The sequence below is a fragment of the Puntigrus tetrazona genome, chromosome 13 (assembly GCF_018831695.1).
Source record: "Puntigrus tetrazona isolate hp1 chromosome 13, ASM1883169v1, whole genome shotgun sequence".
Classification (NCBI taxonomy): domain Eukaryota; kingdom Metazoa; phylum Chordata; class Actinopteri; order Cypriniformes; family Cyprinidae; genus Puntigrus; species Puntigrus tetrazona.
The window spans coordinates 24,826,024-24,845,736 of record NC_056711.1 but is presented as its reverse complement, the minus strand read 5'-3'; the positions used below and the strand labels follow the sequence as shown (position 1 = coordinate 24,845,736).

Genomic DNA, 19,713 nt, shown 5'->3' with positions numbered 1-19,713 from the left:
AAAACCCCTAGTAAATCGCCTACAGAAATAACGTCATATGTCATAAAACTGAGGAAGTGAGAAATTTCGACCCGTAAAGGCTGGCCCAGAGCAAACACCTGTATCCTGATGTCACACTTCTCAATAACAGAAACCTTCCTTTAAATGCACAACCGCGCGCGTCGCAGCTCATACACCAGCCATCATGAACAAGCAGAGGAGACCGGGCAGCTTCCGCGAGACAACCCCTGGCCGACCCAAAGCCAAAGCTCAAACAAAAGCAACTGCAAATGGCAGGAGCAAAGAGCAGAGAGATCACCGTGAGACTGGCACGGAGGAAAAGTCTCCTGAGTGCGCAGGGGCCAAGTGCACGGCAAAACGGGGGGGCAGGAAGCAACAGAGTAAAAAAGAGAAAGATCCTCATGGGTGTGAAAGTGAAGACAAACCACTTGAAGAACCGGCACTCAAACGGGGAAACATTAATCGACAGAGCAAAAAGCAGTCTCCGGAGACCTCCAAAGTTAAGTACGAAGAAAACGGCGCTTCTGTTATCAATAACGCAAACAACGCTGACGAGAATGACAGACAAGACGGGAGGAAGAAATTAGACCGTGAAAGTAAATGCAAACCAAGGCAGAGCGCAAACAGCAAAGCAGATGAAAAAACAGCACCAAGACGTAGTGGGAAAAAGAAGATAGGTCCTTTAAACATCGACAAAGATGAATCTCCGGAGAGGCCCGAAAGATCGGAAGAAAAGTCCAGAGCAAAACCTAGAAGGCAGCATGAATCTGATATCAAAGCAGCGGTTTGCGCGCTCAGCCCGGGTCGAAGAAAGAAAAGCGCGGGACACAACGCGACGACAGTTCACGAGCCACTGGGAAAGCTTCTTAGAGCAACTCTCGACAAATTAAAGATCAAGAAGATCGAGCAGTCTATTGCGTCCAGTTGTGTTAATGACATAATGGATACAGTGATTGGATACCTGAAACGAAACACGACCTGGTGTGAAGAGATCGAGAGATTACGGACTGGAAGTTATTATGAAAACGTTAAAGTAAGTGATGCATTCGCCTCTCAATTTACGATGCTGTATTAATGCCATGTGAACACCACCAGAGCAAGTTTCACAAAAAAGCCACTGTTATATTAGATATTAGAAACAGGCCAGAAAACGCTTACATTTCCCCAAATATATACATGTGGAAATTCTTGCCTTTTTCATTGCATACTTTTATTTCAGGACATGTCTCTGAGCCTCCGAGTTATATAGTCTAAATTACTGTTCAAAATGACAACATAGGCTACAATAAATGCATATTGATATATATCTAATGAGTTCAAAGCAAAAGACGTCTGCTTGGTCTCATTTTAGATTTGTGAGCCGGATGAATTCGACGTGATGCTCACTATTCCCGTGGAGCGAGTGGACATTCAGGAGTTTGATGAGGCCGGAGCATTTTATAGCATCGCATTGAAACGACATCCCAAAAGACATCCTCTGGACAAATTCCTAAACGAAGACAAGACCATTCAGGCCAGCGAAATGCTTGGTGAATTCAGAGACGCCGTCAAGAAGGCTGTGGAGAAACTCCCATGTAGGTCCAAATAAACAAGTATTTATTTGTTCTTATATCTTTTAATGATCTCATAAAATATGTTTAATTTAAGCTTAAACGTTTTAATCGGCATCTTTTTATTTTTGTATTGTAGTTTTTGTTGTTGTTTTGTTTTACAATAATCTAGCTCCAGCTCTTTGGACTTTGAATTGATTCAATTTACGGTTCTATAGGGTGCCTGTAAAAAATCTTTTAAGGACGAAAAAAAAGAAACTTTTGTAAATGGAAATGTTCTTTTCAAAATAACAAACACTTTGTCCAACAACAATCCTTGCCTACATCTGGACCATCTTTCCCACTAACTTTAAACCAAAAGGCTACCACTTTCTAGCATTCTGGGGCTGGTTGCAACTGTTTGGACTAGTCTTAAAAGTCGTTCATCTATTTTCCCCCCTCAAGACAAGTTTAAACTCTTTAAGAAAAGGTAGATTGGTATTATTTGTTTTCAAAAAGTTGGTCAAACTTGTTCTTAAGACAGTTCATGCAACTGGCCCCTAGTAATATTTGTATTTATACTTTTTTTTTTGTATTCTGTAGACCAAATTGACATGCAGCGAAAAAAGCCTAAGTGCCCTGCAGTGACACTGGAAGTAAAAATGGAAGGAAACAAAAAGACCATTTCTGTAGACTTCGTTCTTGGTCTTAAGGTTCATCGTGCAAGCTGGCCAGACTTTACAAAAGATGGCTTCAAAATAGAAAACTGGCTTGGTAAAAAGGAGAGAGCTAAAATGAAACAACAACCATTCTACCTGGTGCCTAAATATGAGGGAAAAGGAAACGCAGAGCATGATGGAGTTGTTGCAAAAGGTATAGTGTTTCTTATAATTGGTTATTTGGTTATATATGATATGTATATATATATATATATATATATATATATATATATATATATATATATATATATATATATATATATATAAACCAAGATACTGTGTTATACAAAGTTATTTGTAGAAGTGTCCTTTTCACAGATGCCTGGCGAATTTCCTTTTCACATGTTGAAAAAGAAATTCTGAATAAGCATGGCCACTCCAAGACATGCTGTGAAAACGTTAAACAGAAATGTTGCCGGTAATTATTATTCTGTTCCTCGTGTCAAGCTTTGATGATGGGAAAATATAAATGCAAGTCAATATTTATAAATGAAATAACTGAACTTTGCTCTACATCTACAGGAAGGAGTGTCTAAAGCTCCTGAAGTATCTTCTTCAACAGCTCAAAGAGGATGACAAATCTAACAAGATGTCCAGCTTCTGCTCTTATCATGCAAAGACCACCCTTCTCCACGCTTGCGCTACAAGAGGAACCGACGACAAGTGGGAATACAGTCAGCTGGCCGACTGTTACCTGCAGCTTTTAGAAGACTTTGCGAAACATCTGAGAAATCGTCTTCTCCCCAACTTTTTCATTCCAACTCATAATCTCTTACATCAAGTCTCTCAGAGTAGCTGTGATTACCTGGCAAATGAAATTGAATTTCAGTGCAATAACAACTTTCCTATATTCAGAAAATGATTGTATTTCTGCATGTTTTGTTCTTTCAATTTAATAGTCAACTGTTGCTTAATAACATTCACTAATATGTATATTCCAAATAGTTTTATAGGCTTTTATTTGATATGCATTCAGCTGAACAAGACTGTTACATCATCTACACAACTGGAGGCATTTTAACCTCACATCAATGTAGGATAACAATAATAAAAAAAAACAACAAAAACACTGAACTGGAGGGGAAAAAAATCCTATTAAAGAAATATATCATGCACACAAAATGAATCAGTGTTTCTTAAACGTAAAACTTAACTGGTCAGTTACAAGGGCTTCACGGGTACTCCACAAAAGAGAGGATCAACACTTAAAAAGCTTATGAATTATTCAGTGAGTATAGTGACCTGAAAGATACAATGAAGATAAAAACCCATTTGGTTAGGTAATATCTTGTTAATAAAAAAAGAACTATTTAGGCTGAATGATGATTTAAATAATCTTAAAAAAGATAAATGAATGCAACAAATCCTACCTTTCAAGCGATCAGAACCAGCGATCTGAACCTCTCTGTCCTCCCCCTCCTCCTCTGCCTCTGGGGGCAGACAGTGCTTTCTCCCTCTGGTGTTTTTCATAACGTACAGCCATTAGTACCAGTTCTTCTGGTACATCCTAAAGAAAAGAACAATGCATCCTTTTATCCAGATTCTCCATTAGGATTTTGTATAAATATCAACAGAATGAGGCATTCTCTCTCTATACTCTACATACGTGACAAAAACATTTGTTTTACAGTTACATTTACTGGCAAAAGGTTGTGGTGAGGTTTTTGAAATGTTGAAAAACTTAACCAAAAGAGATCTGATCAGGTGGTAGCATGAGTAATATGAGGTTTCACTTTCAAAAAAAAAAAAAAAATTTTTGTTTCTCATACAAAAAAATACTTGGATTATGCAAAAACCAGAGACACTGATTCCACAGGAAATGCTCATTTTAAACTAGCTTTTGTTTGAAACTTTGTTAACTAGCATAAGGGTACAAAAATATCAGTGTGTATTTGGAAAGTTATGACCATTTTTTAAACTAAATTAAAATTGTCTTAAAAATCTGACTAATTTACTTGCATTGCTTCTTAATGCCATCAGTATTTATTATGTTTTCATACATAACCTTTTTTATTAGATAACGATGTGACCATGGATATACTGTGCATCCCTACTGCAGCATAACTAAAATGGTGACAGACATACCAGTTCAGAAGTTGAGGATTTGTGTTCTTCACATAGCAGTAGAGTTCAACAAACATAATGAAGGGAGTGGGTGCCTGCAGGTGTGTTTACCTGACCAGATCTCTCCAGGATAGTGATCAGCTCAGAAGCTACTTTCCAGTCCTCTCTCGTTACCAGGGTTATAGATGCACCGGACCTCCTGAGTCAAGACATGGACTTAGTCACGTAAAGTACTAAAGTAAAGAACGGTTGCATAATCACAATTTCTTTTTATTTATGTCATCTCAAACACACCTTTTGCTGCTTCACTCACCCTGCTCGACCTGTTCTCCCAACACGGTGCACATATTCCTCCACGTTTCGAGGAAAGTCGTAGTTGAAAACGTGCGTGATGTCATGAACGTCCAGCCCACGTGAGGCCAGGTCAGTCGCCACCAGAATGCGCACGCGACCTTTGACAGCAGCCACGGGCATGCAGATGGAAATCACGCAGATCAATTTCGATTCAAATCTTAAGGGGCTCAATACAAAGAAAGTAGTCTAGTTGTGAGGTATGCAAAATTAAATTAAATTGATTGAATGACTATGTTTGTCTAAAGCAGTCACCAGTTTTGTTGTGTTTTTAGTGTTTCAGAAATGACATTCTTCTATTCACTCATATATACATCTCATACCATCTCTAAAGTCCTGCAGTGCCTCTTCTCGGTCACACTGTTCGCGGGCTCCATGTAGAGATTGAACAGTTACACCCTGCAGACACAGGTCACTGGAGAGGTCATCAGCTCTGCGTTAGCGGAAGAGAGGATCCACAGTGACTCACACATTCTTAACCAGCTTTGCTTCATGGTTTTACTTTTGATCCAACAGAGTTTGAAACACTGTAATGTAACATAGGTATGGTCACAGCGTGTTCATTTTTGATGGTTTTAGGATGATCTAACAGACAGCACCTCTAGAGTAGAGTAACTATGAAAACTACCCACATTACATTAGGCTCATGCAGATGCAATTATGAAATCCAATTATGGAAACGCCAAAACCAGATTGAACACTAAATCATAATGTCAGACTGAAAGTGTAATGAAAAATCTGTTTCAAAGATAGCTTTGGCTTTAACGCTGCCAGTATTACAGGGGTGTGGAAAAAATGATGGCTACAAATTCCATGACCACTCCCTCTGGCATTGGCAAAAGGCCAAGTTTCATTTTTAGAAAAGAGCAGCATTTCCCCACGACACCTTTCTCAAGCACACAAATGGATGGGCACAGACCGATTTCCACATCAAGCGTTCATAATAGAAATGATATTATGCCACACCATTTCGGCAGAACATGAAAGTATGATTGCAAAATTTCCTCCCATATGTCCGTTTCATGGAATCAAACAGAAAGAGAGAAAACTCACTTTACTTTTTTCCCAACGAATATTAGTACTTTGTCCTGAGGCTCCATTCGGTCAATGAAGTCAAAAACATAGGCTTTCTTTTCTTCCTCCTGCACGAACAGAACTGTCTGCTGAACAGTGTTTACTGCCTGAAGGAGACAGAGATGCAGAAGGGGAATTAACTGGGGACTTTTAATAGAGGCAGAGCAGAACATCTGTATTTGAATGTTACACAAAATAAATACATAGTCTACTCACTCACCGCTAGATCTAAGGTGCCCACATACACCATCATGGGGTCCTTCAGGTAGGATTTGGCCAGCCGCCTGACACCTGTTGGCCAGGTGGCACTGTAATACATATATTAAAAAGAAAAACAGATATGGCAAAAAGGCAATCATACAAATATTCAAACTTCACTACAAAATATGTTGAATGATGACAAGATATTTTTGTCATGTTTGATGGATCTGTGTGCAATCCAATTGATTGTGTGTGTTTTTTTCCCCTCAGCGTTTTCAGAACAACCAACAATGCAATGCAATAGAAAGTGTAAAAACAACAACAACAACAACAACAACAACAACAACAACAAAAACCTGTCAAATCTATCTACACTATTGGTTGACTGATATATCTAGGTACTATCTGTTTGGCCGATATGTTTGAGGCAAGACTTTTATTTTGACAGTGCTGCAGTGCTGACAAAAGAAGCGCCTGAGCATACAGTGCTCACATTCTTCCTCATTCGCCGCCTTCATTCAGTTCTGTGTAACATAACTATATATAATAATCAGATAGAGCAGTTAAAAAAAAGGAATTAAATGCACATCAGCATTCAGCAAATACGCATTGATGACATTTCAAATCTAGATTTACAACACTCTGAACCTTTTTGAATCTAGCTGAGATCTTGTGAAGTGTGTGTGTGTGTGTCCTGATCGTGAGTTCTCTGCGTGACCATCTGCCCGTGTGAATTAAATGCTAACAGGAGAGTTCAGCTTTACTGAAGACGTGCGATCGACAAACTTTAAACTTATGCTGTGCTTCGTGTTTACAGCATTCAAAAGAAACAAACCACTGAGCCCCTTCACCTAGTCATCACAGTTTGTCTGTCAGGTCGAATATCCAGAATGATTTTCATGATTTGAGGTTCAAAGCCCATGTCCAACATTCTATCAGCTTCATCCAACACCTGAAATGGGGAGAAAACCAAAAGACAACCATTTACAAAACTTTTTTTTTTTTCTTAGAAAAATAATGCACTTATCAGCCCAGTATGCACATTTGCCATTAATGTACCAGATAGGTGATGGAGCGCAAATTGATGAGCTCGTTCATCTGCAGATCATTTAATCGTCCCGGTGTGGCAATGACTATGTCCACACCACTGGTCACCACTTTAATCTGGGCCTTTCTGTCACCTCCTCCATAGATACAGATGCTACAATGACGACAGGAATTTTGAGCAAACAGACAAAGAAATTAGAATGAATTCCTAAATAATGCACGTTACATAACATTCTGATTTATTTAGGGTACTGGCTATAGGACCTTTTAAATCCTTTGTAGCTGTATTTGTTGCACTCAGCTTCAATCTGGAGAGCCAGCTCACGAGTGGGAGTCAAGACCAACATGCCAGGGCCATCTTTCTTGTTCCTTGGCCTACAGTATGAATTATTTATTTAATATTTTGTTAATAAAAATATTAAATGATTAAACTCTGGTAGACATTTACACTGGTTGCTCATCCATATGAATAAAGCCAGGAAGCAGGTAAGACAGAGTTTTTCCTGTTCCTGTCTGGGCTATTCCAATCAGATCCGTTCCTTTCAGGACAATGGGCCAGGCTTGTGACTAAACCATGAGACACAATAACCAGGTTTACATTCCCACATAAGAAGCTTAACATTCAGAAAACAAGCAAAAAAAAAAAAATGTTTATGTCGGTACCTGAATGGGAGTTGGCTTTTTAAATCCCACTCTGACAATGTTTTCCATTATTTCGGGATAGTGACTAAAAGCCTCATCAAAAGTGCACACTGGATTGGGAATAGGTCTTTTTTCCCCATCTTTCAAGTCATCCACGAAGATGTTGTTGTTCTCCTTTCTATTTGGGCAGAAAAGAGGAGGGGTATAGAAACAATGCAAATATGTACAGTGCTGCACTAATACTTTCAGATATTTTTGATTTGTATATGTCAGAGAAATAAATCTTCATTCATTGTCTTTTTGAAAGAACTTATGCTATAACAAAGTGCTTCTCAACTAGGGGGCTTTTAAGATGCTAAATAACTCAAATTAAAGAGATTTCTCAGTTTCATTTGTCCCCTCCACAACTCCTTTGAAGAACCTGGAAATCCTGCATACATGAGGTGGTCTAACTTTAAGTGTGATTTCTAGACTTGGAAAAGGTCTCATACAATAATAAAATCTTAAAATGTTAAAACATCTGAAACTAATTATTTTCAATTTCAATTGTCATTTTAGTTACTTTTAGTGTTAGTGTTTTAGTTTTTAGTGTACATGCAAACTAGGAGTGACCACAGGTTAAAATACTACAAAACCAGGGCGTCTTGGGTCTAGGAGTGAAAAAGATCCAAAGATCCATTGCTACAGTGGTTTCTTATAATTAGGACAGGTGCATATCAAATAACACTAAAAAAGACATTGACTTTTGCGAAGTGCTTTGTTTCTCTCACTTAAAAATAACACAGCATGAGAAAAAAAAACACACACATTCAAAGCCTTAAATACTAGCACCAGGATTATACTCAAGCAAGCCACAGTACAATCATCTCGAGGAATTCAGACACACTGTTACTAAAAAGATAAATACCGCCATCTGTGGGTTAATGTGAAGATGACAAGAGGTAAAAGACTCCTTTTACCTCCAGATTTCGACTTCCTCTGCACTGCGCGCTGCGACTGATTTCGCTTCAATATAGAAATCCTTCTTGAGAATGGGAAGATCTGCAGAAAACAATGTTTTAATCACGTACAATTCATATCTAACTATATATTTCATATAGTATATCAACTAAATTCCTTACTCTAGTTTAAATTTTAGCCATAAAGTGTACATTCACACAAGAAAGTCAAACATGCTTGAAATACCAGGGATCTGAGAAAGTTTATCTAAAGTGATGATCACAACATCTTGTGCCTCTGGAGACTCACCTTGCCATTTCATAGCTTCATATTTGTCCCGGTTTTGTCTGAGTGCAGTCCAGTCAATAGGTACAGCTGCTGGGGCAGCCGAAGCCGCAGCTCGTACAGCAGCAGCTGGCCAGCAGGACTCATTCTGGTATCCTGCACTGCTGTTACCTGGAGATTGGCAAAATATCAGTAATTATCAACACAATATATATATATAGTGGCTTAGTTATTCCTGCGCTCTTACCATTTCCACATCCGGGACCTCGAGCAGGATTCCCACGCACCAGATCTTCAATCATGTCTTTGGCTTTGAGCTGAGCATCACGGCTTCCAAAGACAAGCACCTCAGCTTCATGTGCACCTCGGTTTATCTGTCATACATCATTTAGTTTTCTTTTTTTTTTTTTTTAAACAAAAGGTGAATTTTGAAAAAGAATGGATAAAGGAAAAGCTTTTATAAGACAGCATCACAGAAAATACAACAGGTCTGACTATAGTACTGAACTAATGAAAACAAAAACAGTGAATTAAGCTGGATAACAATATCATATTTGTAGAGATGCTTTATCCATTTATGTAGTTTGTTACCTTTGTTACTTTTTTTTTTACAATGGCTTAAATGTAAATGTGGTAAACGTTAAAATCCTGTAAATGTACACAATTCACAACTGTCAAAGCAGTCTTATCAAGTTTCATCCCTCCCCCGTTTCATCATCTGAACAATTGAGCACCGTTTTCACTCCTGTCAGAAAATCAATATGGCGCTAGACTAAGAGCTACAGAGCCTCTTTATAGCTGAAACTGAACTTGTTGCATAATTGATGAACTGTCCAGCACTGACTAAACCGGATCAACACCGAATCTGGATTGAGATTATTGATGACACTAGTTCTTCCGCTTCACAGCTAACATTTCTTTCATAATTCATGAATTAAGCTGATGTGAAACAATATTCTACCTGCTTTTAAAAAAACAAAAACAAATGCGAAAACACTTTAAAGTGAACTGTGGCTGTTTAACACAAAACAGACTGTGTAATACAGGCGTTTCTCAGCTGCACAAAAGTCACTGTCATCTCTTTATGTTTGCACTTGCCTTTATCGATGCTCCACTGCTCTCTTCGAGCTCCCGAATTTTCGCCCCACCTCGACCTACGCGGACGAACAGAGACATAAGTGCCTTCCGCGAATCGGTTCTTTTGAATGTAAACTAAACGTGCTTTAGGCCGTCCCTGTGCCGTTTGAAGTTGTACTGGTGGATTATGTACTGTTAATAAATAAATAAATAAATAAATAAACCCTTGGTTCGTTACAAATCCTCTCACAAGTGCTTCACTCTGATTCGGTTTATAACTCGATCCCACTGAGCCGCGTTCAAATGAACGAATCTTTTTGTGAAGAGATTCATCTGTGAACATTATTGTTCCCCAGACACCCATGTCTCACCTATTATCCTCCCGACCAAACAGTTTTCCACACTCAGAGTTGTCGGTGATGAGCCTGATCTGTCTCCACCGCCTCTACACCCCGTAGGTCCAGTCCTCGAGCGACCGTAGCTGTTATGTTTGCCGGTTGCTCCGTCACAAGCATCAGATTCAAAGCCTCGGTCCCTCCAGTTTCTCCATTGCTCGCCGTTTCCACCAAACTTTGCGCCGAAACTCGCGGTTTCTCGACTCCGCGCGCCTCTAGGAGACGGAGGCCTCCATGACTTCGCCGGTAACGTTAACGGCTTTGAAATCGCCACACCATCCGCATCGTAGTCATCTTCCCAGTCCGACATTTAAAACAAACAAATAATAACACAACTTTGGATAATTGGCGCTTCCCTCCAGCAAGACCAAATCTCCTTTCAGAAACCGCGTCAATATCCGCTCACGTGACCAACCGCAATTTACATTCGTTACTTCTGTGATAATCATAACAAATAAATACTACATCGTGAAAAAGTGGTTTATAATCTTTCTTTGAACAATAAAACAATTAAATTATGCAGTTTGTTTGGATAGATGATTTACAGAAAACTAAATAAAGTCATCCACGGTAATCAATGCAGTAGGCCCGCATCTGCTAAAAATAATAATAATTAAAAAATAGTTTTTTGAATAGATGCATGCAGTTTGTTTGCTTTCACTTCACATATACCATATGTATACTTGAGGAAAAGAGGTAAGGGATCCAACTGGGCCCACAAACTAAGACAAGGCACACACGGAGACATTAACATCAAGCACACTAGGCCAAGTTTCAAGTATTTTGTTTATTTAAGTATTATGATGATCATAAATTTTCATTTTGCATTTTTCAATCCCAGAGCATCAACTCTGTTATGTGCACAATGATGAAATAAATTATTCTGAATGACAGAGAACACTAACATTATCAAGCATGTATATTAAGGCCAGTTTCCGTGTAATAAATTATTTGATCTAGTGGTAAAACAAAGAAATGCTGCTTAAACTGACAGATGCTTTAAGTTCACAGCCAAACAGAGAATGTGCAATTGTCAAAATATAACAATTTCAATAAGAGTTCAAGGTACTGTGAATACAGAAGTTGTATAAATGTTTAATAAAATGCAAAAAGGCACCGTAAAACATTGAATTACAAATTAAAACTTTCAGAAAAGCAATAACAATAGTAATATTATTAATCATGATGTGTTAAGAAGACTATATTTCTGTACAACCCTTTTTCTGCATTTCAAGCATCAGTTAGTTCCACAGCTGTTGACATTTTCTCAGTTAAATTCTCAGGTGCCTATATTATTTACCTCAACTCTAGAGCAAAATAAGCATCTCAACTATCTCTGGATTATAAATCTTATTTAAAGCATTATTCATGTTAAAACAATTAATCACATTTGCAGGTTTCCTCTACACATCTGAACAGTTGTGCTTCCAATTGTACAGTGCCAAAAACATCCTTAATGAACACCTCAGATGTTTTTAACAAAAAATAGAGACAAAAACAAACAAACAAAAAATTTTTTTGAACAGTTAATCATGGTTAGTTTACGTACACATAATAATACACTTTACATTCTAAGTTGTACAGACAAGCATTTTAGCTAAAGCACTTATTGTACCATTCAGAAGCATGGAATAAAAAATGTAGAACAGAAGTTACAAAGCTGAGGTTTAGGTATAAGACGCCTGCTTGCTACAGAATTTAAAAGAACAAAATCAGTAAATACAACAGAAATGAGATATTGCCGCAGTTTCGATAAAAATTTGACTGATTATATGGATGCAGGTTATAAAGCAATCAAAATACATGTAAAATTTAATTACAATCATTAGTTATGATATTGCAAGTGTGATTTATTGTCATGATGAAAATGATTCTTTTTACATCTTAGCAGCCAAATATCCACACAAGGACTCGGGAGTTCGAAAAATCAGAAATCAGTGCTTTTTATAAAGCCTGACTGTTACAAATACATCCTCACAAGACATTACACCTAAACACAACATACCGTCTCTTTAACAACATTCGGCTTTCCTCAGATGCTAAGACTCTCGGGTTTTAAAGGACACAGTCAAATTAAGAAAGCATATATCTGTGCAAGCTACAGCGTGAAGATGCATTTGTTTCTGAGTTTCCTCTGGAGCTGCTTGCAAACCCTGCTTGATTGGCTGAGGTTTGCATAGTATCACAGATTAACGTGGTTGTGGACAAAGACCGTCTGACTTTTTCTGCTATTCCCACCACAATTTCTTAACACATGCAAATGAGTGGACTGCCAAACATTTAGAAGGAAGTGAGAAATAAATCCTAATGCTGAGTGAGGGATAATTACAGGTGCATACACACTTCCAATTCTATTTGTTGTTGCATTTTAAACATGCCGATCCCATGCAAGGCTCATTCGGTATCATAACCCTTCATTATTTTAAAGCAATATTATAGGTTCAACACAAGTTATACTCAGTCGACAGCATTTGTGGCATAATACTGATTAACAAAGAAACGCATATACATTCTAAATGCATAAACAGTATACGGGTTAGGGTAATGCACTCACAGTGAAAATGAATGGGGCCATTTTCTGGACGATTTAAAAGCAGAAATGTAAGTTTTCTTGATTTTAAGATCCTTCATATTGTTACATTCACACACTTTCAGTCATTTGTGGTGTTTACGGAGGTAATAAGCATTACATCACAAACCTGTCAAATGAGCTTAACGTATATTGAACCCGGAATATTTTTTCCACAACAGTTTCTTGTTAATATAAATTCTCTTTTTTTGATAAATTGTCCATGCATTGATATGTACGTATGAACATAAACGTATGAACAGCATGTCGTCTTCTTGTGAAAATTAGAAAACATATAGAGCATACAGGACACTCCATTTCCTTTGGAAAAGAAGCACATGAGGGACATGAGGTTGTGTCCAGTCTCCACAGTGAGGTTCCTGTGCTCCGGGTGTTATTCGAGGCATACGTGAGGCAAGTTATGGGACTCCAGACCATCTCTTGGTCCAGCCTGGCTGGGAGACGGCCCACTGGGTCCTGTCCGTAGCAGCTCAGAAGAGAAGGTCGTATCGTTGCTTTGTCGGTGGAGGTGGTAACGGTCACCCTCTGTGGTGTCCACCTCTTTGTCGTTGACGAAGAGCTCCGTATCGCCCCAGTCAGCCAGCGGCTCGCGATCGCTGGACTCGTTGTTGCTGCTGCCGCTGCTCCGAGTGGACAGGCTGGGGTGGCAGTCGGCAGCAGTCGGTAGCATGAGGTTCTGAGCAGAAAGAGACTTACCGAGTCCACGTTCGACCTGTAGAGAGGCAGCTGTTGTGGAAGACATGAGCATAAGAGGATCAATGTCAAGGCTCAAGTGTCTTCTCCACGACCCATCTTCCTTGGGGTTACGTTCGGGCTTGTCCCGTAGCTGTACCGTGCTTTGAATACTCTCGGCTTCCCTGTCCGTCTCATCCTCGGTTTGGGTACTCAACAGGCAATTGCTCAGACACTCCGCCCGGCTCTCCTGTAGCGTCTCTGGGATAAGGCTGGTAGACCGACTTTGAGTCGTTGGTACCATTGGAGGGAGCTGAAGGGTCGATGAGGCTGAATGTACTGTTGGGACCGGCCTGGTCAGATCACTGAACCGCTGGTGACTCCTGGAAAGGTTGTTGGGGGTGAGAATGGGTGGAGGGGACGCTGGGTAGAAACTGTCCGGGCTGGAGGGTTGGTTGTTCAGGAGAGGGGAAGGTGAGAAGGAGGAGACGGAATGCGGGTAACCGGTACCCAAGTTGAGTTCACTAGGGGCCAAAGCAAGATGAAGACCACGGTGCAGGTTACTGCTGCCCGACCGAGACACACTGCTGCCGGTAAGCTGGGAGGAGGATGACAAATCCTTACTATGGATGGAGCTTTGGTAGTCGGACGTTTGATCCAGCTCGAACAGGGGCAAAGCAGACAGACCAAGCATCGAAGAGGGGCCTTTTTGCAACACTTGCCGGTATATATCCAGTAGTGAGTCCAACTTTGACTCAATGGACTGTACCTGTATTATATTACAAATAAGAACGTCACAATGTTTATTTCTGAATTTTATGCTTAAATGTTGTAAATGTGTACATTACTGTTAAAAAGTTTGGGGTTGGTAATATTTTTATGTTTTTGAAAGAAGTGTCTTGTGTTGAAAGTAGTCTCTTGTGTCAAAAGTACAGTTAAAACAGTAATATTGTGGAATACTGTAACAATTTAAAATGACTGTATAACTGTAATTCATTCCTGTGTCATTGTTCAGCCAGTGTTCAGTGTCACCTAATCCTTCATTCTAATATGCTAATATTCTAAAAATACTTTGTGTTAGAAAATATATTTTTTTTATCAATGCTAAAAATAAAAATGCTGCTTAACATTTGAATGGAAACTGTGTCTTATGACTCTTTGATGATTTTAAAGCAAACACAGCATAAAACCTCTTTTGTGAACTGTTAATAATTTGTCACTGTCACTTTCAATCAATTTAATGCATCCTTGCTAAATAAAAGTATTAAATTCCTTCCTTCCTTCCAAAAAATAAAAATAAATAGTATTGACCCCAAAACTTTGAGCAGTGTGGTTCATTAGACCATTAAGTTAATATGGCTTACTTGTCTCTCTACTTTACAAACACGGCCAAGCATGCTCATGTCATGCTCCAAGGATTCTCCTTCTGGTAGGATTTTCTCTCTGCCTTTCCTGTCCACTGAAATCTGGCCCTTTCCCAGTATCTGATCCACCCTGTAAGAAAGAAAAAAAAAATTGGGCATACATGAGGATGCACAGCTTTACGCCGTTGTTCCTTGAGCTCGAGCTGGGAACAGCACAGCAGGATAATACTGGTCTTTGGTTAGTGAAGAAGAAATGAAGTTAGTGCATCACCATCATCTACTTTTTCTATGTTAAAAGGAGAGAAGGAAAAGATTGTGATATATTTCTTTAAATGTTATAACTACACTCAGTTGAACTTTGCATATTAAATCCAAAATTAAAAACCATTCTTTCAAGAAACCCCTAATGAGCAAGATTCTTAGCATAATGTAGTAATATACATTTTCAGGTAGATGTAGTCTGAAAATCCAGGCCCTCCGTGCAGAAAACTATGACTATGCACAGTATTAATAATTCTTGATTGCACATTTCAGTCTGTGATTCTCTGTGTATTTTGTCAGGTGTTAGAAAAAAAACAAATATCTTTCTTGCTTCTTCAAATCTGTTGTGCAAGAACAGTGTCAGTTAAACCACCATTAATCAGTTGAACCAATCACAGTCCGTGCTACACAATTAATGAATCATCTCATTGGTTGAAAAACATTACTGTTTGTTAATCACCTTGGAGTCCAATGATGAAAAAAAGGTCTCATGTGACCCTGGACCACAAAACCAGTCAATTTTTTGAAATTGGGATATATACATCTAAAAAGCTCAATAAATATGATTGGACGATATTTGGCAGAGATTCAACTATTTGAAAATCTTGAATCTGAGAGTGCAAAAAAATTTAAATCAGAAAAACACTTTGTCCAAATTAAGTGCATAGTAATGCATATTAGTATTAAAAAAAACAAGTTTTAATATATTTACAGTAGATAATTTACAAAATATCTTCATGAAACATGATCTTTACGTAAAATCCTATCCTATTTTGACCCATGCAATGTATAGAAATATACCCGTGCTATTTGAGTTTTTTGGTCCAGGTTCATGTATATCTGCATCTTCTCAATGTGACCTCAGCAAACCTCCAATTGACAACATATTATTTATTTACTTAATCCCCTTAACAAAACCCCCCTAAACCCTATGAATAGTTTTAGTTAAACACATCATCACCATTGGACCCAATTCACAATATGAAGTGATTGAGGTAAGTACAGCCCCATGACTAGCCCCCCAGCCTGCTACAGGCCTCTGACCCAGCGTGCTTCTTCTTGCTTTGGCTGTAATACATGTGTAGAGAGGGAGAGGAAAGATTCCTGGCTTTGGCGCTGAGTGGACCCACAGCTGTGGCGAGTCTAGATGAGAAAACATACGGGGGTCAAGTACATTTCTAAGGTTGTGCCGCCAAGTAAAAGGGAAGAGAGAGAAGTTTGAAGAGAAGGTTCTTTTGGCACCATGACAAGATACTATTACTACATGTGGATTTCTTAAAATGTTAATGATCAAAACAAAGGTATCAGCAATCTAGGTTAAATTCTTAACTGTTGCTTCAAAGTCAGTGTTTCAAGATCAGTCACTGGCGTGTATCTAATATTAAAGTGAATGTAAGTTAGAAATGGTTATTTAAATCAGAGCTAGCGAACAACTACTGATTAAACACCTGTTGGTATGAGATATTAAAGAATAACAACGATATGCTAGTTCCACGCCAGACTAAATGTTGAACAAAAATCAAGCTTTGGGACCCAAATAACAGGGAAAGCTGAGAGGAATCAATCTGAAAGTTAGTTCTATGCACAGGCACATTCAATCTAACACCATGCACTGCATCACGGTTATGCTGGTTTAGCACTGGCCAACCTTGTTAAAAAGGGAGAAAGTTTTACATGGAGAAAAGCAGAGGGATGAAGGATTAATTGAACAGAGTCAAAAGCTTGAGGCTTTGGGTCACTGGCACATTACAAATATATCCAGCCTTTATTGCATAAAAAATACTTTTGAATGGTAGTTTCGTCTTATTCAGTCATTTTGCATTAAACATATCTAAACATCCTTAGATAAGATTGCCAAATATCATCAGATAACATAACTTGAATTAAGATGCATTACTTTATGCTTCTTACTTGAATTGAGAAGCATAAATCTAACTAAATTTACTGTATCTTGATTTAAGGATCTTTAGATATTTTATTTATTTATGTCATTTTGAAGTGTTTAGCACTTTAAAAGCTGAACTGCTGTGATGTTGATGTCCAGGAGTAATGGACACTGGAGATTTAGACACGCCTCAGCATTTGACTCTGGTTTCTGCACGTTCCAGTTGAAACAGTCTGGGGAGGGGGATTGTGGGTCGGCTGACCCTGGGGCAGAGTGTTTCCTCTTGGCCTGGCTGTAATACAAGTGCAGGGAAGGAGAAGAAAAGGTCTTGGCTTTGCTGCTCAGGGTCTGTGGACCCACAATGGTGTCCAACCTAAATGGGAGAGCGCAGACAGGGAGATAAGACAGACACGAATATGTAGATGCAGAAAGTGTGCGCAAGAAAACAAACCTATTGAACAATTTTTTTTGTACAGCTTTCTGTAAATATGTATTTGTGCTAACTGCATTTGTTAATGTGTATTGGTGTGTGAGAATGTGGTGTGTAAAAAAAAAAACTGAATGGAGATGTTCCAAATTAACTTTTAGTCACGTTGAACATATTTTCACCACACAACCAGGGCTGGTTAATCTCACCTAGTCTGGAGACTCTTTATACGACATAGCATATCCAGGTGACCAGCAGAGTATTGCTCAATCACATCTTTTACATCATACGGCCGAAGTGTCTCCTTAAACTTCTTCTTGGCCACGTGGAATTTCATTATCCTGTCAACGGTGAAACAAGAAGAAACAAGATTTTAACAACTTTTTGATTAGAAAAGATGCTACTTATTTAGTAAAGGTAACAATTTTTTTTTTATTATTTGCAGTTGAATGACTGTGTTTATTTCAAATAAAAATAATAAAAAAATAAGACGCTTTCATTAAATGCATCCTGAATGAGTTCTTTTTCTTACACAATTGGAAACGTTTTTTCAACCATTAACTTAAAGATTTCATAAAATTAGATATTTCTAATTCCATATGAAGATATATCTATAAGCTATATATTATGTACGTATGGCGTCAATTCAACAAAGCAAACCTCTTTGCAACTGACAAATAAGCCTGCGAGTTGTGTAAGCTTGCTCAAAACCACTAGAGGGAAGAAATGAGTCACAAATACCACAACCGTTTCTAACCCAGAGAACAAAAATATTATCAGATATGCCTTTGCTTTAAAAACAGTTTATAATAATATTACTCAAGTAAGGTTCATGTTCTAGTAAAGCTATGTGTTACAGATGACATTAGCTGTGAAAACACAGGTATTATCACAGGCACACTGAAACCTAAACCTATGCGTGACAGATTGAAGGTGAAAAAGCAAATATTGACAGAGGGGAGTAGATTTCAGTGGTCTGTTTCTTGCCGATTCTAGCCCCTGTGAGTTTTCTGCCTGTCAGATGAGCTGGTGTGTAAGCAGAGCTGACTGAGAACATTTCTATCTGACACCCTGGGAAAGAAGAGTGGGAAAAATCTCAGCCCTCCTGGGAGACCCTAATAGTTTGGAGTGATGAAAGTGAAGTCACCTGAAAGAACATCAGTGGCCTGTCCCATCAGGAGAGAGACAGCAGTGATGATCTAACCCTGAGGCCTCAATCAATAGGCCAGAAAGATCAAAATAAGGGGTTTTCAACCCTGCAACTACAGTGTGAATTCTTCAAGCTTTCACTAGGAGAGAATAACGCTCTATGGGATGTCACACTCACCTGACAGCCCTGATCACCGCCTTTAGTGGGGCAGAGAGATCTTCCACAGTCACATCACAATGGCAACCCTTCTCATCGAAGGCATCATCTGGTCCGAGATTTGTATCAGCTGTGAGAGAAAGAGAGAGAAAGAAAAGAATCTGAAACATAGCAAGCAAAAGCATTTTTACAGCGGATCCTCCAAAAGGCTGAAAACTAAACTAGGCTGAAAAGTAGAGAAAGCCTAGGGCAGATCAATACAGCTACGAATCAAAATAGCATTCAAAGCAAATCTTTCCCTTGACTCCCATCACACTGACCACAGGCCACACCACTGAGCTTTACTGCATAAATACTGGAAGAAAGTGCTGCTGTACTGACGCATCACATTAGGCTGAAAGGCAACAGAATGACTTAAGGAGTCATAAAAAAGTGTGTGACAATCTGACAAAGGTTTGGAGAATGTAGAAATGTCAATAAATGTCTCACATTTAAACAAACATAGGACTGTGTATCAAAAATAAAGAAAAAACGGTAACGGACAAAATGTGTGTATGCTTGTAAAAGAGAATGAATTCTTCCATTTAAACTGTGTGTGGTGCCTGACCCCATCAGTAGCAGCAGTGACACCGATAAATGGCAGAGGATGAGAGATTGCTATCAAAATGTGAAGCTTTTTCTCTTCCTCAACAGTGCCTTGTGGGTTATTTACAGTAACCCGTGGCGGATCTATAGTGTGTGCTATATAAGAGTATGAAGCTAGAGAGTGGTAGAACAGCAGGTATGAGACTCATTTTGGGTTAACGGGTCTCATACAGGGTTGGAGCTAAATTGCTGCCGCCACTGTGAAGCTACCTTGGAAAAAGCTGCTTATTAGTAGCAATT

General features: G+C 38.8%; 3 protein-coding genes across 13 annotated transcripts in view; 1 reads left to right on the top strand and 2 right to left on the bottom strand.

Moving 5' to 3' along the window:
* Positions 1-101: 101 nt before the first annotated feature.
* Positions 102-3,467, top strand: cgasa (cyclic GMP-AMP synthase a). Its single transcript, XM_043254579.1, has 5 exons — positions 102-1,033; positions 1,352-1,574; positions 2,133-2,402; positions 2,567-2,666; positions 2,771-3,467. The coding sequence occupies exons 1-5, from the start codon at positions 185-187 to the stop codon at positions 3,108-3,110; spliced, it is 1,782 nt and encodes a 593-aa protein (XP_043110514.1). The 5' UTR covers positions 102-184; the 3' UTR covers positions 3,111-3,467.
* ddx43 (DEAD (Asp-Glu-Ala-Asp) box polypeptide 43) lies at positions 3,191-10,725 on the bottom strand. The gene is made up of 17 exons (XM_043254578.1): positions 10,300-10,725; positions 9,950-10,005; positions 9,099-9,225; positions 8,876-9,022; positions 8,587-8,668; positions 7,649-7,805; positions 7,434-7,552; positions 7,250-7,360; positions 6,998-7,139; positions 6,790-6,890; positions 5,958-6,045; positions 5,717-5,844; positions 4,987-5,096; positions 4,626-4,764; positions 4,424-4,511; positions 3,619-3,755; positions 3,191-3,490 (listed from the first exon to the last, which is right to left on the bottom strand). The coding sequence occupies exons 1-16, from the start codon at positions 10,631-10,633 to the stop codon at positions 3,630-3,632; spliced, it is 2,055 nt and encodes a 684-aa protein (XP_043110513.1). The 5' UTR covers positions 10,634-10,725; the 3' UTR covers positions 3,191-3,490; positions 3,619-3,629.
* A 366-nt stretch (positions 10,726-11,091) lies between these two features.
* Positions 11,092-19,713, bottom strand: part of kcnq5a (potassium voltage-gated channel, KQT-like subfamily, member 5a) — a 93,388-nt gene continuing 84,766 nt past the window's right edge. For 5 of the 11 annotated variants that reach the window (XM_043256087.1, XM_043256089.1, XM_043256085.1 and 2 more), the window contains 6 exons: positions 18,850-18,958; positions 17,732-17,863; positions 17,358-17,468; positions 16,255-16,353; positions 14,950-15,079; positions 11,092-14,354 (listed from right to left, as the gene is read on the bottom strand). In XM_043256087.1, the coding sequence (XP_043112022.1) occupies positions 13,287-14,354; positions 14,950-15,079; positions 16,255-16,353; positions 17,358-17,468; positions 17,732-17,863; positions 18,850-18,958 (1,649 nt within the window). In that variant the 3' untranslated portion in view covers positions 11,092-13,286. The remainder of the gene's footprint in view (positions 14,355-14,949; positions 15,080-16,254; positions 16,354-17,357; positions 17,469-17,731; positions 17,864-18,849; positions 18,959-19,713) is intronic. The other 6 variants (XM_043256096.1, XM_043256093.1, XM_043256095.1 and 3 more) reach the window with 2 other exon arrangements.